Raw genomic sequence first — 17,636 nt, 5'->3', positions numbered from 1 at the left:
CTCGATATTTTATTTACAAAAAAAGTTCTTAGGTTCAAAAAAACATTCAGTGAACTGAAAAACTGTGGTCGGTAATATAGGTATTTAGCTGTGTCACATGCCGTTAAGATAGGATTTTTTGAAAATGAGTAAGAATGTTCATTTTTTTTCAATTTGGCGTTAATATTTTTAAAAAATTAATATCATCTTCGACGTACCTTTAGTTCTAATTGAAGAAGCAAATTATGATATATTTAGGCCTTGAAAAAAATTCCTTAATCTCTGTGGCATTTGAAAAAAATTACGATGAACTAAATTCACCAATTTTTAACCAAATATAACGTTTGAGACAATTTCTTTCAAGTCTATGAAAAAAGTGCCTTACTTGTCTTTTATAGTGTAATGATGTATATTTTTGCTAATTTAAATCAAATTCAGAGTTTTTCGATTTTTAAAAATGTTGATGAGAAATAAAGACGACGAGGCATTGATTGTTGGTTTGAAAATAGCGGGTGTGGCTCTTGACTTTCACTGAATACGGAATAGTACGCGGATAGAGTGCGCATCAATCGGTGAGCCAGTCTGGTCTTGTTCCAGGAATACAAATCCAAATTCCAGAGCAGAGCAACAGAAGGAAGAACCACTGAACTGCACTTGAAGCAGCGAGGCGGAGGCGGCGGAGGACATAACTGAGTGACGTCGTTCGTGGGTGAAGTGCACATCAGGATCTGACAGCTAGCTAGCAGGGGGCTAGCAGCAGCAGTAGTGCAATACCGCGAACGAGTCTGTCAATCATGTCGTCGTCTCACGGCCAGTTGAGGAAGATGGCCATCAACAATTGGCCACGGGGCTGGACGCGAGGCGGGGGAAACTTGGGAGTTCGTGGAACGAGAGGAATGGGAGGGGGAGCACTGGGCTTCGGGACTGGTGTCAGCCAGCCTGCCGCTGGAACGACGATTCTTCAACCGGTCTCACCTCAAACTCATCAAATTCAAAATAACCACCGAACCATGTCCAGCAACGAAAAACGGGTCCTCAACGAAGACAATGTCTTTTATAACCTCAAAGTCATGGAATATGCTGTTCGCGGACCTCTCCTTCTCCGAGCGAACGAAATCGAAAAGGAACTTCAAAAGGTGAATTACGATTACTCCATTCATATCAGTATATCGCAGTATCCAACTGACGCACTGGCGCTTGCACATGTCATTCACACATTACATTACACACGCCCAGCTACTGCTTAAATCACTTTTTTTTCAATTTATTCACCGCTTATTTCCAATCTCTTTTTCCTTCAAGCATCTATTCCACTGTTCCCAACCTCTTTTTCAGGTGCACACAATTTAAGACTGAAAATCTTATTGAAAATACGAGTTCAAATCAGCCAGACAGTTCACCGGCTTTATAGTTTGTTTTGAAAATTTTCCAGTGTGACGCGTCGCGTAGGTTTTCACTTCCGACATTCCGGTCGCGATGTCTTTATTTCGGACACTTACCCAGTAAAAGCCATAAACGAAGCGAATTGAGAAAAATACGCCACGAATTGCACCAATTTGTGCAAATTAGCATAAATTTGGAAATTCGGTCAAAATTTTTTAGGAAACCACATTCATTTTTGTGTCAACTGGGTTTTTTGTAATCAGTGCAAAATTAGTATCCGATTTGGACTTATTTTTTTCAAAATTGAGGCTGATTAAATTATACAGAGACCCCTGGAGGGAGATTTTTGAATTTTTGTGTTTATACAAAACTGTGAATAAAATGTATTTTCTAGAAAATAGTTTGGTAACTTGGAATAAATACGTTGGGTAACATAGAATCCGTTAAAATAAGTGCATATGCACCAAAAGAACAAACTAGCAATTTCCTAATTAGCTTAATTGTTGTGAACCAATTGTGTATGTATAATTACACAAATTTAAAGTTTGTGTACAGGAAACGAATGTTCCCTCAATATAATTGCTGCGATTTATCTTTCAGAGTTATCTAGTAACGTAAAATCTGTAAATGAAACATTTCTATTGTTATACGAAATTTTTTAAAAAGAAATATGCAAAATGTGATGTTTTTTTCGAGAAGATCTCTTTTATCTGAAATTACTGCACTATTTTATGTAAATTTTACTTAAATGTGAAAAATGCCATAAATAAAACACTTGTCTTTTTGTAAACAAATTTGATAAGAAAATACTTAAATTTAACATTCGTGCAGAGAAAATAAACCTTTTTTTTAATGAAAGTTTCTGCAATTTGTTGTAAAAATGTAACTGATTCACGGAATATGTCAAAAATTGACAATGCTCTTGTTATAGATGAATTTAATTTACAATTTCCGAAATATTACGACATATTTTCTTTATTATTAGTTTGCAATTAAATATTAACTACAAATTCTCGTCACTGTTGACAAGAAGTTATTCTGTTTCAACAAGTAATGGGGCTTCCGTATTTATATACAAAATTCGATCATATAAATGAAGTTCATTATAAAATTGAATATTCAAACTGAAAATTCAACTACGCCATTTGTAGTTGAAAATTCATACATTCAGCGTAAAAATTCAACTTTTTTTAGACAATTTATTTTTTATAGTTAAACGTACAACTGGTTGATTGAAAAATCATCTTTTTGGGTGAAAAATTCAACTACTTGTTTGAATCTTGAAAACAGTATCTCCATGGTCTCGGAAGTGTCTATTAGCTTTGGCTCACAAACTTAATTATATAAAAATAAACAATCCGCTGATCATGGTGAGAAGTGTTTGAAATAACATTTTTCTTATAAAAAACTCAATAATTTACGAATCGATGCGTTTTCAATATTTCAAATTCTCTTAGGGCCAATTTCACCAACTCTGATTAAATCAATGATTAACTAATCATGATTATTTCTTAATCGATGATTAAATCAGCGTTAACCAGCGATGCGTTCTACCAAGCATTTTCAATCTCTGATTAGCTAATCATATACTTTGTTCCTAATAAGGTCTAGTTTCTAGGTCTTTCTGTTGTAACGGCGACTCTGATTGGTTAGAACGAAATTCTTCATAAACACTCGGCACCATATTAGCATATGATAAGATACCCCAAGTTTGAGGTTACGAGTGGTTTCAGTGGCAAATGTAATAGAAGAGAAGTGGAAATTGTGCCTGAATATTCGTGGCCTTCTCTGAACGTGGTTAAGCATTTCTTCATCATCAGATGAGGATAAAATATCATTGTAAAACAGAGCCATATTTCCTTCCTGTATACTGCACTCACTGCACTTGCACTTCAATTTCGGGGTTATGCTACTTTAATCACTGATTAAACTCCATAACCAGCCATTATTGGGGGGTTCAGTTAACCCGTGATTATCTTCCCCTAATCGTGATTAAAAGAATGGTAGAACGCAAAGTATTGATTAAGTAAGGTTAATCAATGATTAACGATTTAATCAGAGTTGGTGAAATCGGTCCTTAGTCATCTCCAAAATACTTATATACGACTACTGTTAAATCTACGTTCTTTCTCTTTTCTTATAATGAATTTTTAATTCTTACAAACTGATGAGGCCCGGCGTCGACGGACAAAACATGTTTTACTAACACCACAATAAACATAAACTACAACCAGTAGACAAATACTGCAAGACCTACCTTTAATTATTATTTCATCTGGCCAAAACCCTAACACCAATTTATTGTTTGGTTGAAAATTAGTTTTTTGTTTGGTATAAAATTAATCTTTGGTTGAAATATAAACTATTTTGTTAAAACCTATTTTTTTCAAGATCGCAAATTTTAGAGGAAAATTCATCTCTGGTTGAAAATTCGTTTTATTTATTATTAAAAATACTTTTTCCATTTTTCTTGTTTACACAGTTTTCTGTAAAAAATCCGAGTCGGATAAAAAATTATGACCCATAACCCATAGATCGAATTTTCCCAAAAAAATTGAAGACGTTCAGTAGATCTTTTAAAGACATACAAAGAATAGCTCTAAGACAAGAGATACATTAGAATAGCATTATTTGTCTCGAAGCGTGCACGTTTAATTTATTTATTTTTTCAAACTGACCTTGACTACACATTCGAATGTATTCATATGCATTCAATTCGCATTGTCTCAATTCATTTCAATTTACCTTAATTTGTTTAAATTAATCATAAAGCAAGATTCAAATGAATTCAAAGATTAATTCGCCACCATTTTTTTTTATTACTGGGATTGTTGCCACATTTTGTATTTTCTTTTAAAAAAAATATTAGAGAGCTTCCCTAATTATTTCATCCTTGCAAATGTCACTGTTGATTACGCTAGATTAAAATGATAGCGAGTTAACTGTTAACGCGTATCACATATCGTGTATTATCTATCGTTTGATTTGTGTGAATATCGCGTCCATGTATAGGTTTCAAAGCGAGCAATTTCGCGATTGCACTAATCTTATCTCAGTTCTCACATAGTCCAGAATTTTGACGTAAGGAAACTTTTAGACGATTAAAACTGATTTTTATTTCTGTTTTGCCATTTAGATTTATTACAATAGTTATTCAACAGTTATATTTTGTTTTTGTTCTTCTACGATTTTCTTCAAATATGGAAATTCTTTCAAACTTCCACTTTTTTTAACATGAGGCTTTTTTCCATTTTGAAGTTTTGTATCTCCATGCGCTTAAAACATTACCAAGACTAAATAAACGAAATGTTTGAATTGATTGCTTCCTAAACCTGTATTTCATTTTCATGTTTTTAATATGCGATTGATAATTTCGAGAAAAAAAAGTATATTATTTTTCCTTCGCACGTATGTAGCTAATAGTTACAAAAATCACGTACATTAAAGTGATATAGTCTCATGAATAAGTTAAGTATATGTTCTGAGATCGCAGTGATGTGACATGAAAATTCCACTCTGCATGGTTGGGGTTCATTTATATGTTAGCTAACAGCTTTTCGGAGGGAGGGGGCAGCAATCTGCACTGTTACGTAATATTTTTAACAAATCAACCTCATACCAAATTCATATATTCAAATTTATAATATATAAATATATGAGCTGCTTTTATAAAGAATTAACATCAGTACAATTAGTTGTTAGATTAATATTTTTATTTATTTCCCATCATTCCCGAAGAAAGTATAGACAAAACCAAGTTTTTGAATAATTTTTGATAATATTTCTACCCATTTGAAAAAATTCAAAGAAAATTAGTAGCGCTCTTAACTTTGAAATCTTTTCGTAAAACGCATGCCTCGCGTCAATAATTGGATTGGTTACCCTTGGCGTGCTTATTTGAAATTATTAATATTGTTTTTGTATATAATTGTTTGCAATAATTAATATTTTTGAACTGAATGGAGATCTCAAAAATGTTTTTAAATTCATATTTGTAATGAAAAAAGGTATTCTTTCTTTAAATTTCTAATCGATTATCTATTTTTAAGGAATGAAAGTCAAATAATTATTTTACTTTTCAATTCATAAATCTATTTTGTGATCAAATAATTCGTTCTAATAATCTAAAAAGTATTATTTTTAACAAATAATTTTCTTGCACATTCAATCATTTTAAATAAACGCGTCAACGGTAACCAATCCAGCTGTGGATGCGGCACAAGCGCAGTGCGAAAATATTCCAAAGTCAATTTTTAAATGTTTGGAAGATTGAAGTATCACGGTGGATTTCACGGGATTTCATAAGATTGTAAAGGATTTAAGTAATTTTAAAGAATCTCAATAAATTATTTTCGTAAATTTTTAAGGGTCTCGAAACATTTCATAGGAAATCAAAAATTGCAAGGGATTTTAATTGATATCGTCAGATTTGATGTAATTACACCAAATTTAAAGGAATTTTATTATATTTTAATGAAATTAAAAAAAAAAAACTTCTCAACATCAATTGAGGGATTTCAAAGGTTTGAAGAGATTTTTAAAGATAGGTATTTCCAAAGATTAAAAAAATTTTGGGGTAACTAAAAGAATCTTCAAAATCTTTACAAAATTCCAAAAGATTTCAATCAATTTCAAATCATTTGAAAAATTTTGAAAGATTTTAATGACTGATTTTAATGATTTTAATTAGACATTCAAAAATGTCAAGTGGTTTGAAATAACTTGGGAAGATTTGAAAGAATTTTATAAAACCTATGTGCTTTTATGATATTTTAAAAGGTCCTAAAGGGGTTTTAAGAAATTTTATTGGATGTTATAAAAAAATCCTAGGATTTTAATGATTTTAAGAGAATTTGAATTCTTTCTGCAGGGTATTTGAATGAATTTTCAAGGATCTAAAAGTTTTTCATAGGATTTCGTAGAATTTCAATCAATTCAAGAGATTTCATGGCGTAAGTTTCGCAATTTTTAACATTTTCAAACATCCTTTGGACCAAAAACTTGTTTTATATTGGGAATGGCTATATTGCGATGCGCCATCTAGTGACAAAAATCCGAAATAGAAATAATAGGTACGATTTTGAAGATTTTTGTTGTTCAGTTTAAAGTATTTATTGTTTGCTAAAAATATGTCTTTATCGGAAACAAAGTATTTCAGGTAGAATTTACGTTTTATAAGGTAAAAAACATATTTTTTTACAGAAATATTTTTCTAAAAAATACAAAACAATTATTGTTCTATTTATTGTGATTTTAAAAAGACTTTAAACTGAAATGGACTTACTTTCGAAGCAAAAATGAACTCAACGTAAATTTTTATTAATTTTTACATGAAATATTTACTATTTAAAAATTGATCTAAAAGTTAGATTAGAATTCTTATGTAAATTCCAATCGCAGAGTGGCCGCTGGACCGGGAATCTCATGAGTCCGGCAAATGACATTGAATTTATTTATGTATTGACCGGGAATTTTACAAATTTATAGCCAAAAATCTATCCAGCTATGATTTTCATCGTTTTTGAATTAATTAGTTAAGCTGGCATCTTTTTCAATTGTGATACCATTCAGTTTAGAATGCGTATTTCCAAAATCTTCCACTTTAACAAGTTTTTAATTTTAGATTTTTTATTTTTAAGCGTACATTTCACTTTAAAGAATTTGAAAATGCAGTTTTTAAGGCTTAAACAATGAGCGTGAAAGATTTTACGGAAATTTGTTTAATTTGGCAGAATTAAAAAAATATTAGAAAAAATTGGATTCATTTTAAAGGATGTTTAGAAGTTCTGAAATAATTTCAAAAATAATAAAAAATTTGAAAAAAAAAAATGTAAATATGGAGATGTTTCAAGATTTTTTAACCATTTAAAATATAAATAATTTAATTTTTGATTTCAGAAGTGTTCAGTTTAAAAAAAATGCAATCGTTCAGTTTTTAATGTTTCTAGCTAAAAATTGCTTTAAATTATATAATTTTGAAAATTTTTAAATTCGTTGATTTATAAATTTAGACTGTAGAGCATTGAAAATGATAATGTGGATTTATATTTTATTGCTGAATCTGAATCTTTGAACTCTACAATTTATAAAAGTTAAAAAATTTACTTTGTGGTTTAACTGCTTTTAATTAAAAATTGTTCAGTTTAAAAGTATCAGTAGCTTCCATTTTATACGTGTACATTATTGAGCATTTGAATCAGATTTAAATACAAAATTATTGAATTTAAAAATTTTTAAACTTGAATTTTAAATGTTTGAAATTTAAGAGTTCCACCTTGAGTGCTCTCAGTTGCAGCTCAGTTTTTATTCATTCAAATAGAAAAATTATTAGCTTTAGAGTTCGATTTTTTAAATTACAGGAAATAGTGATAATACGGAAGACGTAAAAAATTCGGAAGAGTTATCTATTTTCGATATATTTTAAACAGAAACATAAATAGAAAAATTTGGCAAATAAAAGTAAAGAACTTACGAATGTCGGTTTATCTTTATTAATTTATTAATAATTGTAAACTATTGCGAGCATTCAGAATTAGGCGTAGCAGCTTCATCTGTTTTATTAATGATTCCCTGTATTATCCGAGCATATAACTCGGTTAACGTTGAGTGCTTGGATGAGTCCCGTTGTCTCGGACAACGCGGAGCCTCGGATAATCGAAGGCCGGATAATCGAGGTTCTACTGTATTGGTCAAAAACGTAGTTTTCCATTGTATAAGAAGGAAATTCTATCTAAAACTGTTTGTTTTTGATGAAGCCTTCTTTTCTAGTATTCAATCATTGTTTTATACTTGACAAAACAATCGTAAAAACACTTTGGTGTAAAAATTAAGATACATCTTTAAAATTGCACCCACTCTTTCTAGTTCCAGCTTTCGGCACCAGATGGCGAAATTGTAGACCAACATTATAATTTATGGATGCTCCCTGACCAACCGCGTTATTTATTATTATTATTTTTTTAAAATAAATTTCGTGTGCTTGCCAGGGAGCCAAGAAACCGTTCAAGGAGGTGATCAAGGCAAATATCGGAGATGCACACGCAATGGGCCAAAAGCCCATCACGTTCCTGCGTCAAGTGCTGGCCCTGACAGTGTCACCTGAACTTCTGAATGATCCGAAGTATCCTGAGGACGCAAAGGAACGAGCGAGGACTCTCCTCGAGGGCTGCAAAGGCGCGAGCGTCGGATCGTATTCAGACTCTGCTGGAGTTGAAATAATCCGAAGACATGTGGCGCAGTACATTCAGGAACGAGACGGCGGAATTCCGAGCGACTACAGGAACATCATGCTCTCGAATGGAGCCTCCGACGCAATCAAAGTTTGCACTCAATTTTTATTACTCGAATTTTTGGTTATCTTCCAGTTAGATTTGCCGTCTAAATTTAACCTTCTTCCCTTCTTTGCAGTCGTTCTTGAAACTCTTCAACGAAAAAGTGGAGGGAAAGCCCACCGGAGTGATGATTCCGATTCCGCAATATCCACTTTATTCCGCCATTCTGGCGGAGTTCGGTCTCTCGCAGATCGGCTACTACTTGAACGAGGACAACAAGTGGTCGCTGGATATCTCGGAACTCGAGAGAGCCTACAAAGAAGCCGAAAAGACGTCGAAACCCCGAGTTTTGGTGGTGATAAACCCCGGCAATCCAACAGGGCAGGTTTTGTCCCGGGAAAATATCGAGCAAGTCATCAAATTCGCACACAAGCATCACCTATTCCTATTGGCTGATGAAGTTTACCAAACGAATATTTATGACAAGGATTCCTCCTTCTTTGCGTTCAAAAAAGTCTTGACCGAAATGGGCAAGCCCTACTCTGACATGGAACTGGCCTCCTTCATGTCCGTCTCGAAAGGTTTGTTGTTTCTATTTCAGAGATTTCAGTTCAATCCGGCCTTAAACAGGGCCAACCAAATCCCCTTGCTTTTTTTTTTATATCTTTCGTCTTTTTTCCTATAATCAAAACAATAAAAAAAGCACTTATTATAAATAATCACCAACGTTCCGGCACTCACATAGCACCAATATCAAGCTAAAAAAACATTCGAGCAGGCAGAAACAGCAACGAAAAAAATCCTTCCTTCTCTCTCTCTCTCTCTCTCTCTCTCTTTTTTACGATTATTATCAAATCACAATTTTAAAAAACATTTGTAAAAAATTATCACCAACGTTTCGACGCTCGTGCAGTACCCTTATCAAGGTAAATAAAATAAAATAAAAAAATATTTGAGCATGCAGGAACAGCAACGAAACTACAATGCTGTTCCTACATGCTCGAATTTTTTCTTTATTTGTTTTGCCTTGATAAGGCAATTCGGCACGAGTGTCGAAACGTTGGGGATTTTTTTTACAAATTTTTTTTTTATTGTGATTTGATAATATTTGTAAAAAAAAAGAGAGAAGGAAGGAAATTTGGTTGGAGGCCTTCTCATTATTCTAATTTCTTTTTTTTTTTTTTGTTTAAAAAAGAATTTCCTTCTGTTATTTTTTAAGCAAAAAATGTCATTTTTTTTTAATTTCAAGAGAAACAGTTTATGGTAATTGTAAAAATTTGGTCGTTGGATTCTTGGTTTCTATTTTTTCTTGAAAATTTAAGTTTCTGGTTAAAAATTCATGTATTTGGTTAAAAATTAGTTCTTTGATGGTATAAAATTAATCTTCTTTTTTGAGCATTCATTTTTTTTGCTTAAAAATTCAATAGTTTGTTAGCAAATTTTTTTCTCTCTTGACTGAAAAAATATTTTTTATTTCAAAATGCAAATCATGTTGAAAATTCATCTTTTTTATTGAATTTAACTCTTTTTAATTAAAAATTCAAATCTTTTTGGGTTGTAAAATCAACTGCTACATCTCTCGTTGAGAATTCACCTTTTTAAAAAACAAATTCATTACTTGGTTGAAAGTTACACTCTTTTACTAAAAATTGATGTTTTGATTGAAGATTTAGCATTTTAATTGAAAATTAATCTTTCTGGTTGAAAATTCGATTTTTCTGTAGCTAAACATTAATTTTTAGTACTAAAAATTTCATTATTCCAATTGAAGTTTTGACTATTTTGTTGAAACTTTTTATTTATTTTTTCTAACTGAAAATGTACTTATTCCAATTGAATATTCCATAATTTCAGTTGAAAAATCATCTCTGTCGTTTAACATCAATTTTTTAATGGAAAATATAATATTTATGTTTTGGTTTAAAAATGATCTCTTTTAGTTGAATTTGCGTGATTTTTTTTGTATACAGAAATTAATCTTTTTGCTTGAAAATTCATTTTTTTGTTGTTGTTAAAAATTCAATAATTCTAGATAAAAATGTATAATTTCAGTTCTAATTTAATCTTTTTTTGTTTAAAATGAAACTATTCTAGTTGAAGATTCATAATTTCAGTTGAAGATACATCACTTAATTTGAAATTGTAACAATTTCTTTTAAATTTGTAATTCTCAAACTGAAAACTGTAACTTTGGATGAAAAAGTATTTTTTGTTTTAGTTAACAATTCGTCCTTTCTGGTAAAAAATAAATTTCTTCGTTGAAAAAATAATCTTTTTTGTTCAAAATTCACAGTTCCAGTCAAAGATTTATTATTCTAACTGAAAATGTAACGATTTCAATTTAAATTTTGATCATTTCATTAAAAAATCTAATTTTTTGGTTGAATATAAACTTTTCTAACCGAAAACTTAACAATTTAATTTTTGATCGAAAATTTATCTTTTTTATTCGGCAATTTATGTATTCTATCGAAAATTCATTTTTTGTTTTAATATTCAAGTATTGAAGTTAAAGATTCATCATTTTATTTCAAATTGCAACAATTTTTTAAAAATTTATTATTTTAAAACTGTAACTTTGGTTAAAAAAGTGTCCTTTTTAAATGAAACTTTGTCGTTTTTTGTAGAAAATAATCTTCTTTGTTGAAACTTCATCTTTTTTGTTTAAAATTCCACCATTCCATTCGAAGATTGATCATTTTACCTACAAATTTAACTGTTCCAATTAAATAATAGTTCATTTAATTTGAAAATTATTTATTTTTTGGTTGAACATGAACTTTTCTGACTGAAAACTTAACTATTCAATGTTTTATTGAAAATTTATGTTTTTTAGTTAAAAATTCGTGTATTTTATTCAGAATTTATCTTTCTGGTTTAATATTTCACTATTTCAGTTTAAGATTTATCATTTTATTTCAAATTGCAACCATTTTTTCAGATTTGTTATTTTTAAACTGAAAATTGTAATTTTGATTGAAAAAGTATCTTTTTCAGTTGAAAATTCGCCTTTTTTGGTAGAAAATAACATTTTTTTTGTTGAAAATTCATTATTTTTACTATAAACATAACTGTTTTAAAAGAATTTTTAATTATTTTATTTAAAAACTCATTTTGTAGAAAGTCATTTTTTTTTTTTTTTTTGAAAAAGCATTATTTCGGTTAAACATGGGCCTTGTTAGTTGTATTTCAACCATTTGGTTTAAAATTTTGTCTTTTTTTACTTGAAAATTCAATTATTTTCTGAAAAATCTTTTTTTCTGGAAAATGAATCTTCTTGTGTGAAAATTAATTTTGGAATTCGAAAATTAATCTTTTTGATTGAAAATTGAAGTATTCCAATTAAAAATCGTCATTTTAGTTGAAAATTAATTTTTTTGGCTAAAAGTTAAAATCTTTTTAAAAATTTATCTTTTTGTTATAAAATTAATCTATTTCAGTTGAATATTTTTGAGTTAAAAGTCCAAATAAGTCGCCTTTTTTTTATTGAAATTTAATTTGCTTAGCTAAAAGTTGAACTCTTTTTAAAAATTAATTTTGTTGTAAAATTCATCTGTCTCAGTTGAATATTTATTATTTCAGTTAAAAATGCATCACTTTGGTTTAAAATTTTCTTTTTCTTGTGGGGAAAATTAATTTTTTCAGTCGTAAAGTGAAATATTCTATTTCTGGTGGAAAACTGGTATTTTTTAGTTACAAATTCAAATATTTGGTTGATATTTCACGTATTTTATTAAATAACCTTTTTTTATTAAAAATTAATCTCTTTCCTTGCAAATAGAACTATTTGGTTAAAAATTCAATTATTTTGCTTGTAAAGTTAGGAGTATGAGGCAGTTTAAATTAGTGAATTTAATATTGGGATCTGAAATGCAGCGATACACCATCTGGTGGCTAAATTTGGCACTAAAATAACGGGGTCGTTTTTAAAAGGCTGTATGCTATTCCGGTGATATTCAGAGTAGAATATAGATATATTTTTTTTAATTCTGCGATTCAAATCATCAGATTAAAAAAAAATGTCCAATAATACAGAAATAGACGATCTAGGTACGAAATTCAATCCGAGGAAAGGCAAAAGTAAAACATTTTGCTCTGTTTTTGGATGTTCAAGCAAGGCTAGCAAAAACTTAGATGTTGGGTTTCATAAATTTCCCTTGCCCGAAAAAGGGCTTGTTAAAGTGTTTAAAAAAAGTGTGTCTGAAGAAATGATCAATCGGAGAAAGCAAACTGGAGAAGGAGGTAATCTCAAACATGTGTGTTTTTGTTCTCTGCATTTTAAAAGTGAGGATTATACTCATTTCGAACAGGTCATTTCGCATTGATTTCTAGAGCAAAATATATTTTCTAATATTTTAAATTTATAAATAATTTAAGTATACCATTTGAGTCATCTTGATTTTACATAATTTTATTTTATAACCTCCAAAAATTTGATAGGAACTAGTTACAAGTTCTCCAAAATACATTAAGCAAAATTTATTTGATCTCTTATACATATCGAAAATATTTTGAAAAATTGAGTTTTGCCTGGCTGAAGTTTTTTCAAAAACTGCCAAGAAAATATTATTCTTATTAGAGTGGATAATTTCCTTCTTTATATATAAAAAAAAAAAACATGCTCAATTATGATTTGAAAATGTATTTTTTGTAAATTGCAGTGAAAAGGTGAAAAGGTACTTGAAACTGGTACCGCAATCTGGACGATTGTAAACAAAACGCAATTAGCTTTATACTCGTTTGATCATCCAGCGGCTGTATTCCATAAAATAATATGTGCGCTTAGCGTGCAACACCTTTTCTCCTTGCACAACATTTTTTTACGAAGGAGTGGATAACGTAAATTTACAAATTTCAACAATGCTGAGCGACATCTTTGACACACTGAGCACAAAAAACGATTAAAATTCACTAGCAACACAATGTATCAGTTGCAAAGTGACCCCGTTTTCGCCGGCCATCTTTGCTTAAATCCCCCTTCTGACGTCATGATTTCAGATCCCAATATTATACCTGGAATTTTCATGGCGTTTTTTTGCTTCTCTTTTTTACCATTTTTTACCAGGATCAGAGTCGATGCTGGCGCGAATGATTGGATTAATGAAATGTTGGATTAAAAAATGAGATATTAAATTTAAAAAATTTGAAACAGGTTACACGGGTGAGTGTGGTCTTCGGGGCGGCTACGCAGAGATTATAAATATGAATCCGAGCGTGATGGCTGTCTTGATGAAGTCGATCTCGGCGATGTTGTGTCCGACGGTTCTGGGCCAAGTGGCAATGGACGTAGTGGTCAATCCTCCCAAGCCCAACGAGCCCTCCTACCCGAATTTCCTCAAAGAGAAGACTCAAACTCTGGACTCTTTGGCGGAGCGCTCTCGCTTGGTCGTTGAAACTCTCAACAGTATTCCCGGAATTAAGGTAAACATCCACTCTACACTTACTATCAACATATTTCACAGTTTTATTTTTATCTAGATACCTAGAAAAACCGGGAAATCTCAGCCAACTTTTCTTCCAATTCGAGCAATTTTTTTTTTTAATTGCAGTATTAAATTGAATAACAATGATTCTTCATTTGTAAAAGTAACTTATGTTACTGTATTGAAATATTTGGTTGAAAATTCGTTTTTTTCGGTTTGAAATCAATTTTTTTAAACTGAAAATTCAACTAGTCTGTTTTTTGGTTAAAAGGTGATCGATTTTAGTCGAAAATTCATGTATTCTATTATTTTTTATTACAAATTTAAATCTGTTTTCGATAAAATATTAAATAATGCATTTTTTGTTCCGAATTCATGTGTCTTTGAATGAAGATTTAATTACTTAGTTGATAAGAGTTACTCTTTTGTTAAAAACTAATTTCTTGTTAAAGATTCATGGTTCTAATTGAAAATACGTTTTTTCTTTGGCTAAGAATGAATTGTTTCACTGAAAGTTTAACTATTCTTCTTTCAAACTTTAACTATTTTGTTGAAAATTTTTTTTTTTTTTACTGAAAATATAACTATTCAATATTCAACTGAAAAATTATCTTTTTTATTTAACAATCTTGACTATTTTTGGTCAAAATTAATTTTTGTTGGAAATATGATGATTTTAGTTAAAGAATGATAATTTTAGTTGAAAATTCGTTCTTTTTGGTTAAATTTAATTACTTTTTTTATTGCAAATTAAAATTTTGTTGGTTGAAATATTAAATAATACATTTTTTGTTCCCAATTCATCTGTTTTTGAATGAAGATTTAATAACTTTATTGATAAGAGTTACTCTTTTGTTCAAAATTAAAAAAAAAATTTTTAAATAAAAAATTAAAATTAAAAAAATTGTTAAAGGTTTATGATTTTAATTGAAAATTTATTTCCTGGGTTGAAAAATTCGTTTTTGCATCACTTTGTTTGAAAATGTGACTATAATCAAAAATTAGTTCCGTTTTTGTTGCAATTTATATATTTTTTTTTTTACCGGAAAATGCAACTATTCCAATTAAAAATTACATCCTTTTAGTTGAAAATTCATCTCTTGTGAACAATTAATTAAATTTTGACTAAAAATTAAACTTTTCAACTATTTGTTGAAAATGTATCTTTTTAATTTAAAATTCATGTATTTTGCAGAAAATTTGTATTCTTTGGTATACATTAATCTTCTGAAGGTAGTTGTCGTGGCAAACGTCAGAACTCTGAAAACAATAATTTTTCTCTGATTTTAGGAATCAAAATATTATAATTGATGTTATTTGAAATAAAAAAACATTATTTTTATAAAAAATATTAAAACTCACTTCTTATGAATTTTTGAAAAATCATTGAATTTTAATAAGTAACGAATTAGTTTTCTCGGGAAAACATCTAAAATTCGACTGTTTTCAATTTTAAAAATAAGTGAATAATCTTAAAATATAATTGTTTGTTTAAACAAATTTTTCATTAAAAAAATTAAATTGAAACAAAATTGTTAAAATTAATATTTTGTGTGTGTGCGTGTCAATTTCAATATTCTTCATAAAAATTGTTTTTTATTTGGAATCACATTATTTAAAATATTTTGAATCTTTAAATCATAGAAAAACTATTTTTTTACATTTCTGACTTTCGGCACAATTACCTTAATTCAATATTCATCTTTTTGGTTTAATATTCTAATATTTCAATTAAAAATTAATCATTTTAGTTGAAAATTTATCTTATTTCTTTAAAATTCAAATAATCTATTTTTTATGGTATGATTTTGTTTATATTAAATGAATTAAATAATTTTATGTTAATATTTATACCTTTTTTTCAAAATTTATAAATAAAAATTAATATTAAAAAAACAATTGATTTTAGACCAGTAGACAAACATATATTCATAATTTCAGTTGAAAATTCGTATTTTTTGGTCGAAAATAAAACTACTTGGTTTAACATTGAACTTTTTTCGCAAAATTTGTATTTTTGTTTAAAAAGAATCTATTCAACGTGAAAATTCATAATTTCAGTTTGAAATTCAATAATTTTGTTTAAAATTTAACTTTTTAGTTGAAAATTTATATATATTTTTTTCTAAAAATTTTCTTTCTCAGTAGAAAATTAATCTTCCTGTTTGAAAATTCATGTTTTTACTGATTAATGCAGGTACTCCCATTAAATATTGATCATTTTAGTATTTAATTAATCTTTTTCGTTGAAAATGAAACTGGTTGAGTAAAAGCTAAACTAAATTTGTTTTAAAAGTAAATCTGTTTTTTTGCGAAAAAATAATCTTTTTATCTGAAAATTTAACCATTCCATTTTTGGTTAAAAACTGTTTTTAAAAAATGCAAGATTCGTCTATTTCTTTGAAATAGATCTTTTTCTATTAAAAATTCAACTATTTGATTGAGAATGCAAATATTTGTTTAAAAATAGTCTCTTTAGTAGCAAATTACTCATTTTTTATTGTAAATTCACCTATTTGCTTAAAAATTCTTCCATATTTTTTGAAAATCCAAATTTCTACTCGAAAAGCTAATAATTTCAAGCACTTTAAATTTAATTTAATATAGTAACAACTACATTATTTTACCTAAATATGCATTAAATTTTACATGTAGATGAAACAAAAAAATTGATTAATCAAATTCAAGAAATGATTAATTACATTTTCAGTATTATTTAATCATTTACTTAATCTATCATACTAAAATATGTAGAAATATATTCCAATATTAATTAAATTCTAGAAAAAACTGGAGATACCTGGTTAAAAGATTAGGAATTGCCAGGGAATTTTTTTTCCAGGATTTGAATAGATGTCTTGAATACAAAATGAAAAGAATTGTCTTCTTTCAATGAATACTTTGAATGACAGCGTAAAAGTGTAATTTTCTTGTTCGGTAGGTTAATCCGTCGATGGGCGCGATGTACGTGTTCCCAAGGGTAGACCTTCCTGAGAAGGTGATCAAGGACGCGAAAGCCAAAGGCCTGTCACCCGACGCCTTCTACGCATTCAAGCTTCTCGAGGCCACCGGAATTTGCGTCATTCCTGGATCCGGTTTCGGACAGAGACCCGGCACATATCACTTCAGGACGACCATTTTGCCCCAAAAGGAGATGATCAAGACCATGCTAAACAGCCTCAAGGAATTTCACATAAAGTTCCTCAAGGAATATAGCTAGACAAATGACTAACTGACAAACTGACAAACTGAAACTACGGAAATTGTTGAGCGGAGAAAAATTTAGATGTATAAGAATTATATAAGTGTTCTACAATTAATGAAAAGAGGCGCGCATGCTCCTTTTGCAAAGAGGCGCACGCACTGCACTGACTGTGAGATTATATTTATTATATGGATATTGTTTCTGTGTAGATGGCACTACGCTCTAATCGTATAACGATGTTATATTGTTGGTACCTGTGCTAGCATTCATATTGATTAAAATGTTATTTTTAAAAAACCCCACAACTCGCTCAATCTTAAATTATTGTTCATTCAGCTCAGATTTTAGACGCCTGGAATCTTGGTGGCATCACAG

The 17,636-nt window shown here is 29.4% G+C and overlaps 1 protein-coding gene across 2 annotated transcripts in view; it reads left to right on the top strand.

The window, feature by feature from the left end:
- LOC117170650 (alanine aminotransferase 1) overlaps positions 1-17,566 on the top strand; it is a 22,182-nt gene extending 4,616 nt beyond the window's left edge. For both annotated transcript variants that reach the window (XM_033357562.1, XM_033357563.1), the window contains exons 2-6: positions 577-1,115; positions 8,349-8,681; positions 8,770-9,214; positions 13,786-14,054; positions 16,998-17,566. In XM_033357562.1, the coding sequence (XP_033213453.1) occupies positions 774-1,115; positions 8,349-8,681; positions 8,770-9,214; positions 13,786-14,054; positions 16,998-17,276 (1,668 nt within the window). In that variant the 5' untranslated portion in view covers positions 577-773 and the 3' untranslated portion in view covers positions 17,277-17,566. The remainder of the gene's footprint in view (positions 1-576; positions 1,116-8,348; positions 8,682-8,769; positions 9,215-13,785; positions 14,055-16,997) is intronic.
- Positions 17,567-17,636: the final 70 nt, after the last annotated feature.

Source organism: Belonocnema kinseyi, chromosome 4 (genome assembly GCF_010883055.1).
Source record: "Belonocnema kinseyi isolate 2016_QV_RU_SX_M_011 chromosome 4, B_treatae_v1, whole genome shotgun sequence".
Taxonomy (NCBI): domain Eukaryota; kingdom Metazoa; phylum Arthropoda; class Insecta; order Hymenoptera; family Cynipidae; genus Belonocnema; species Belonocnema kinseyi.
Note: the sequence above shows the minus strand (reverse complement) of the source record. Positions and strands in the feature narration are given on the sequence as shown.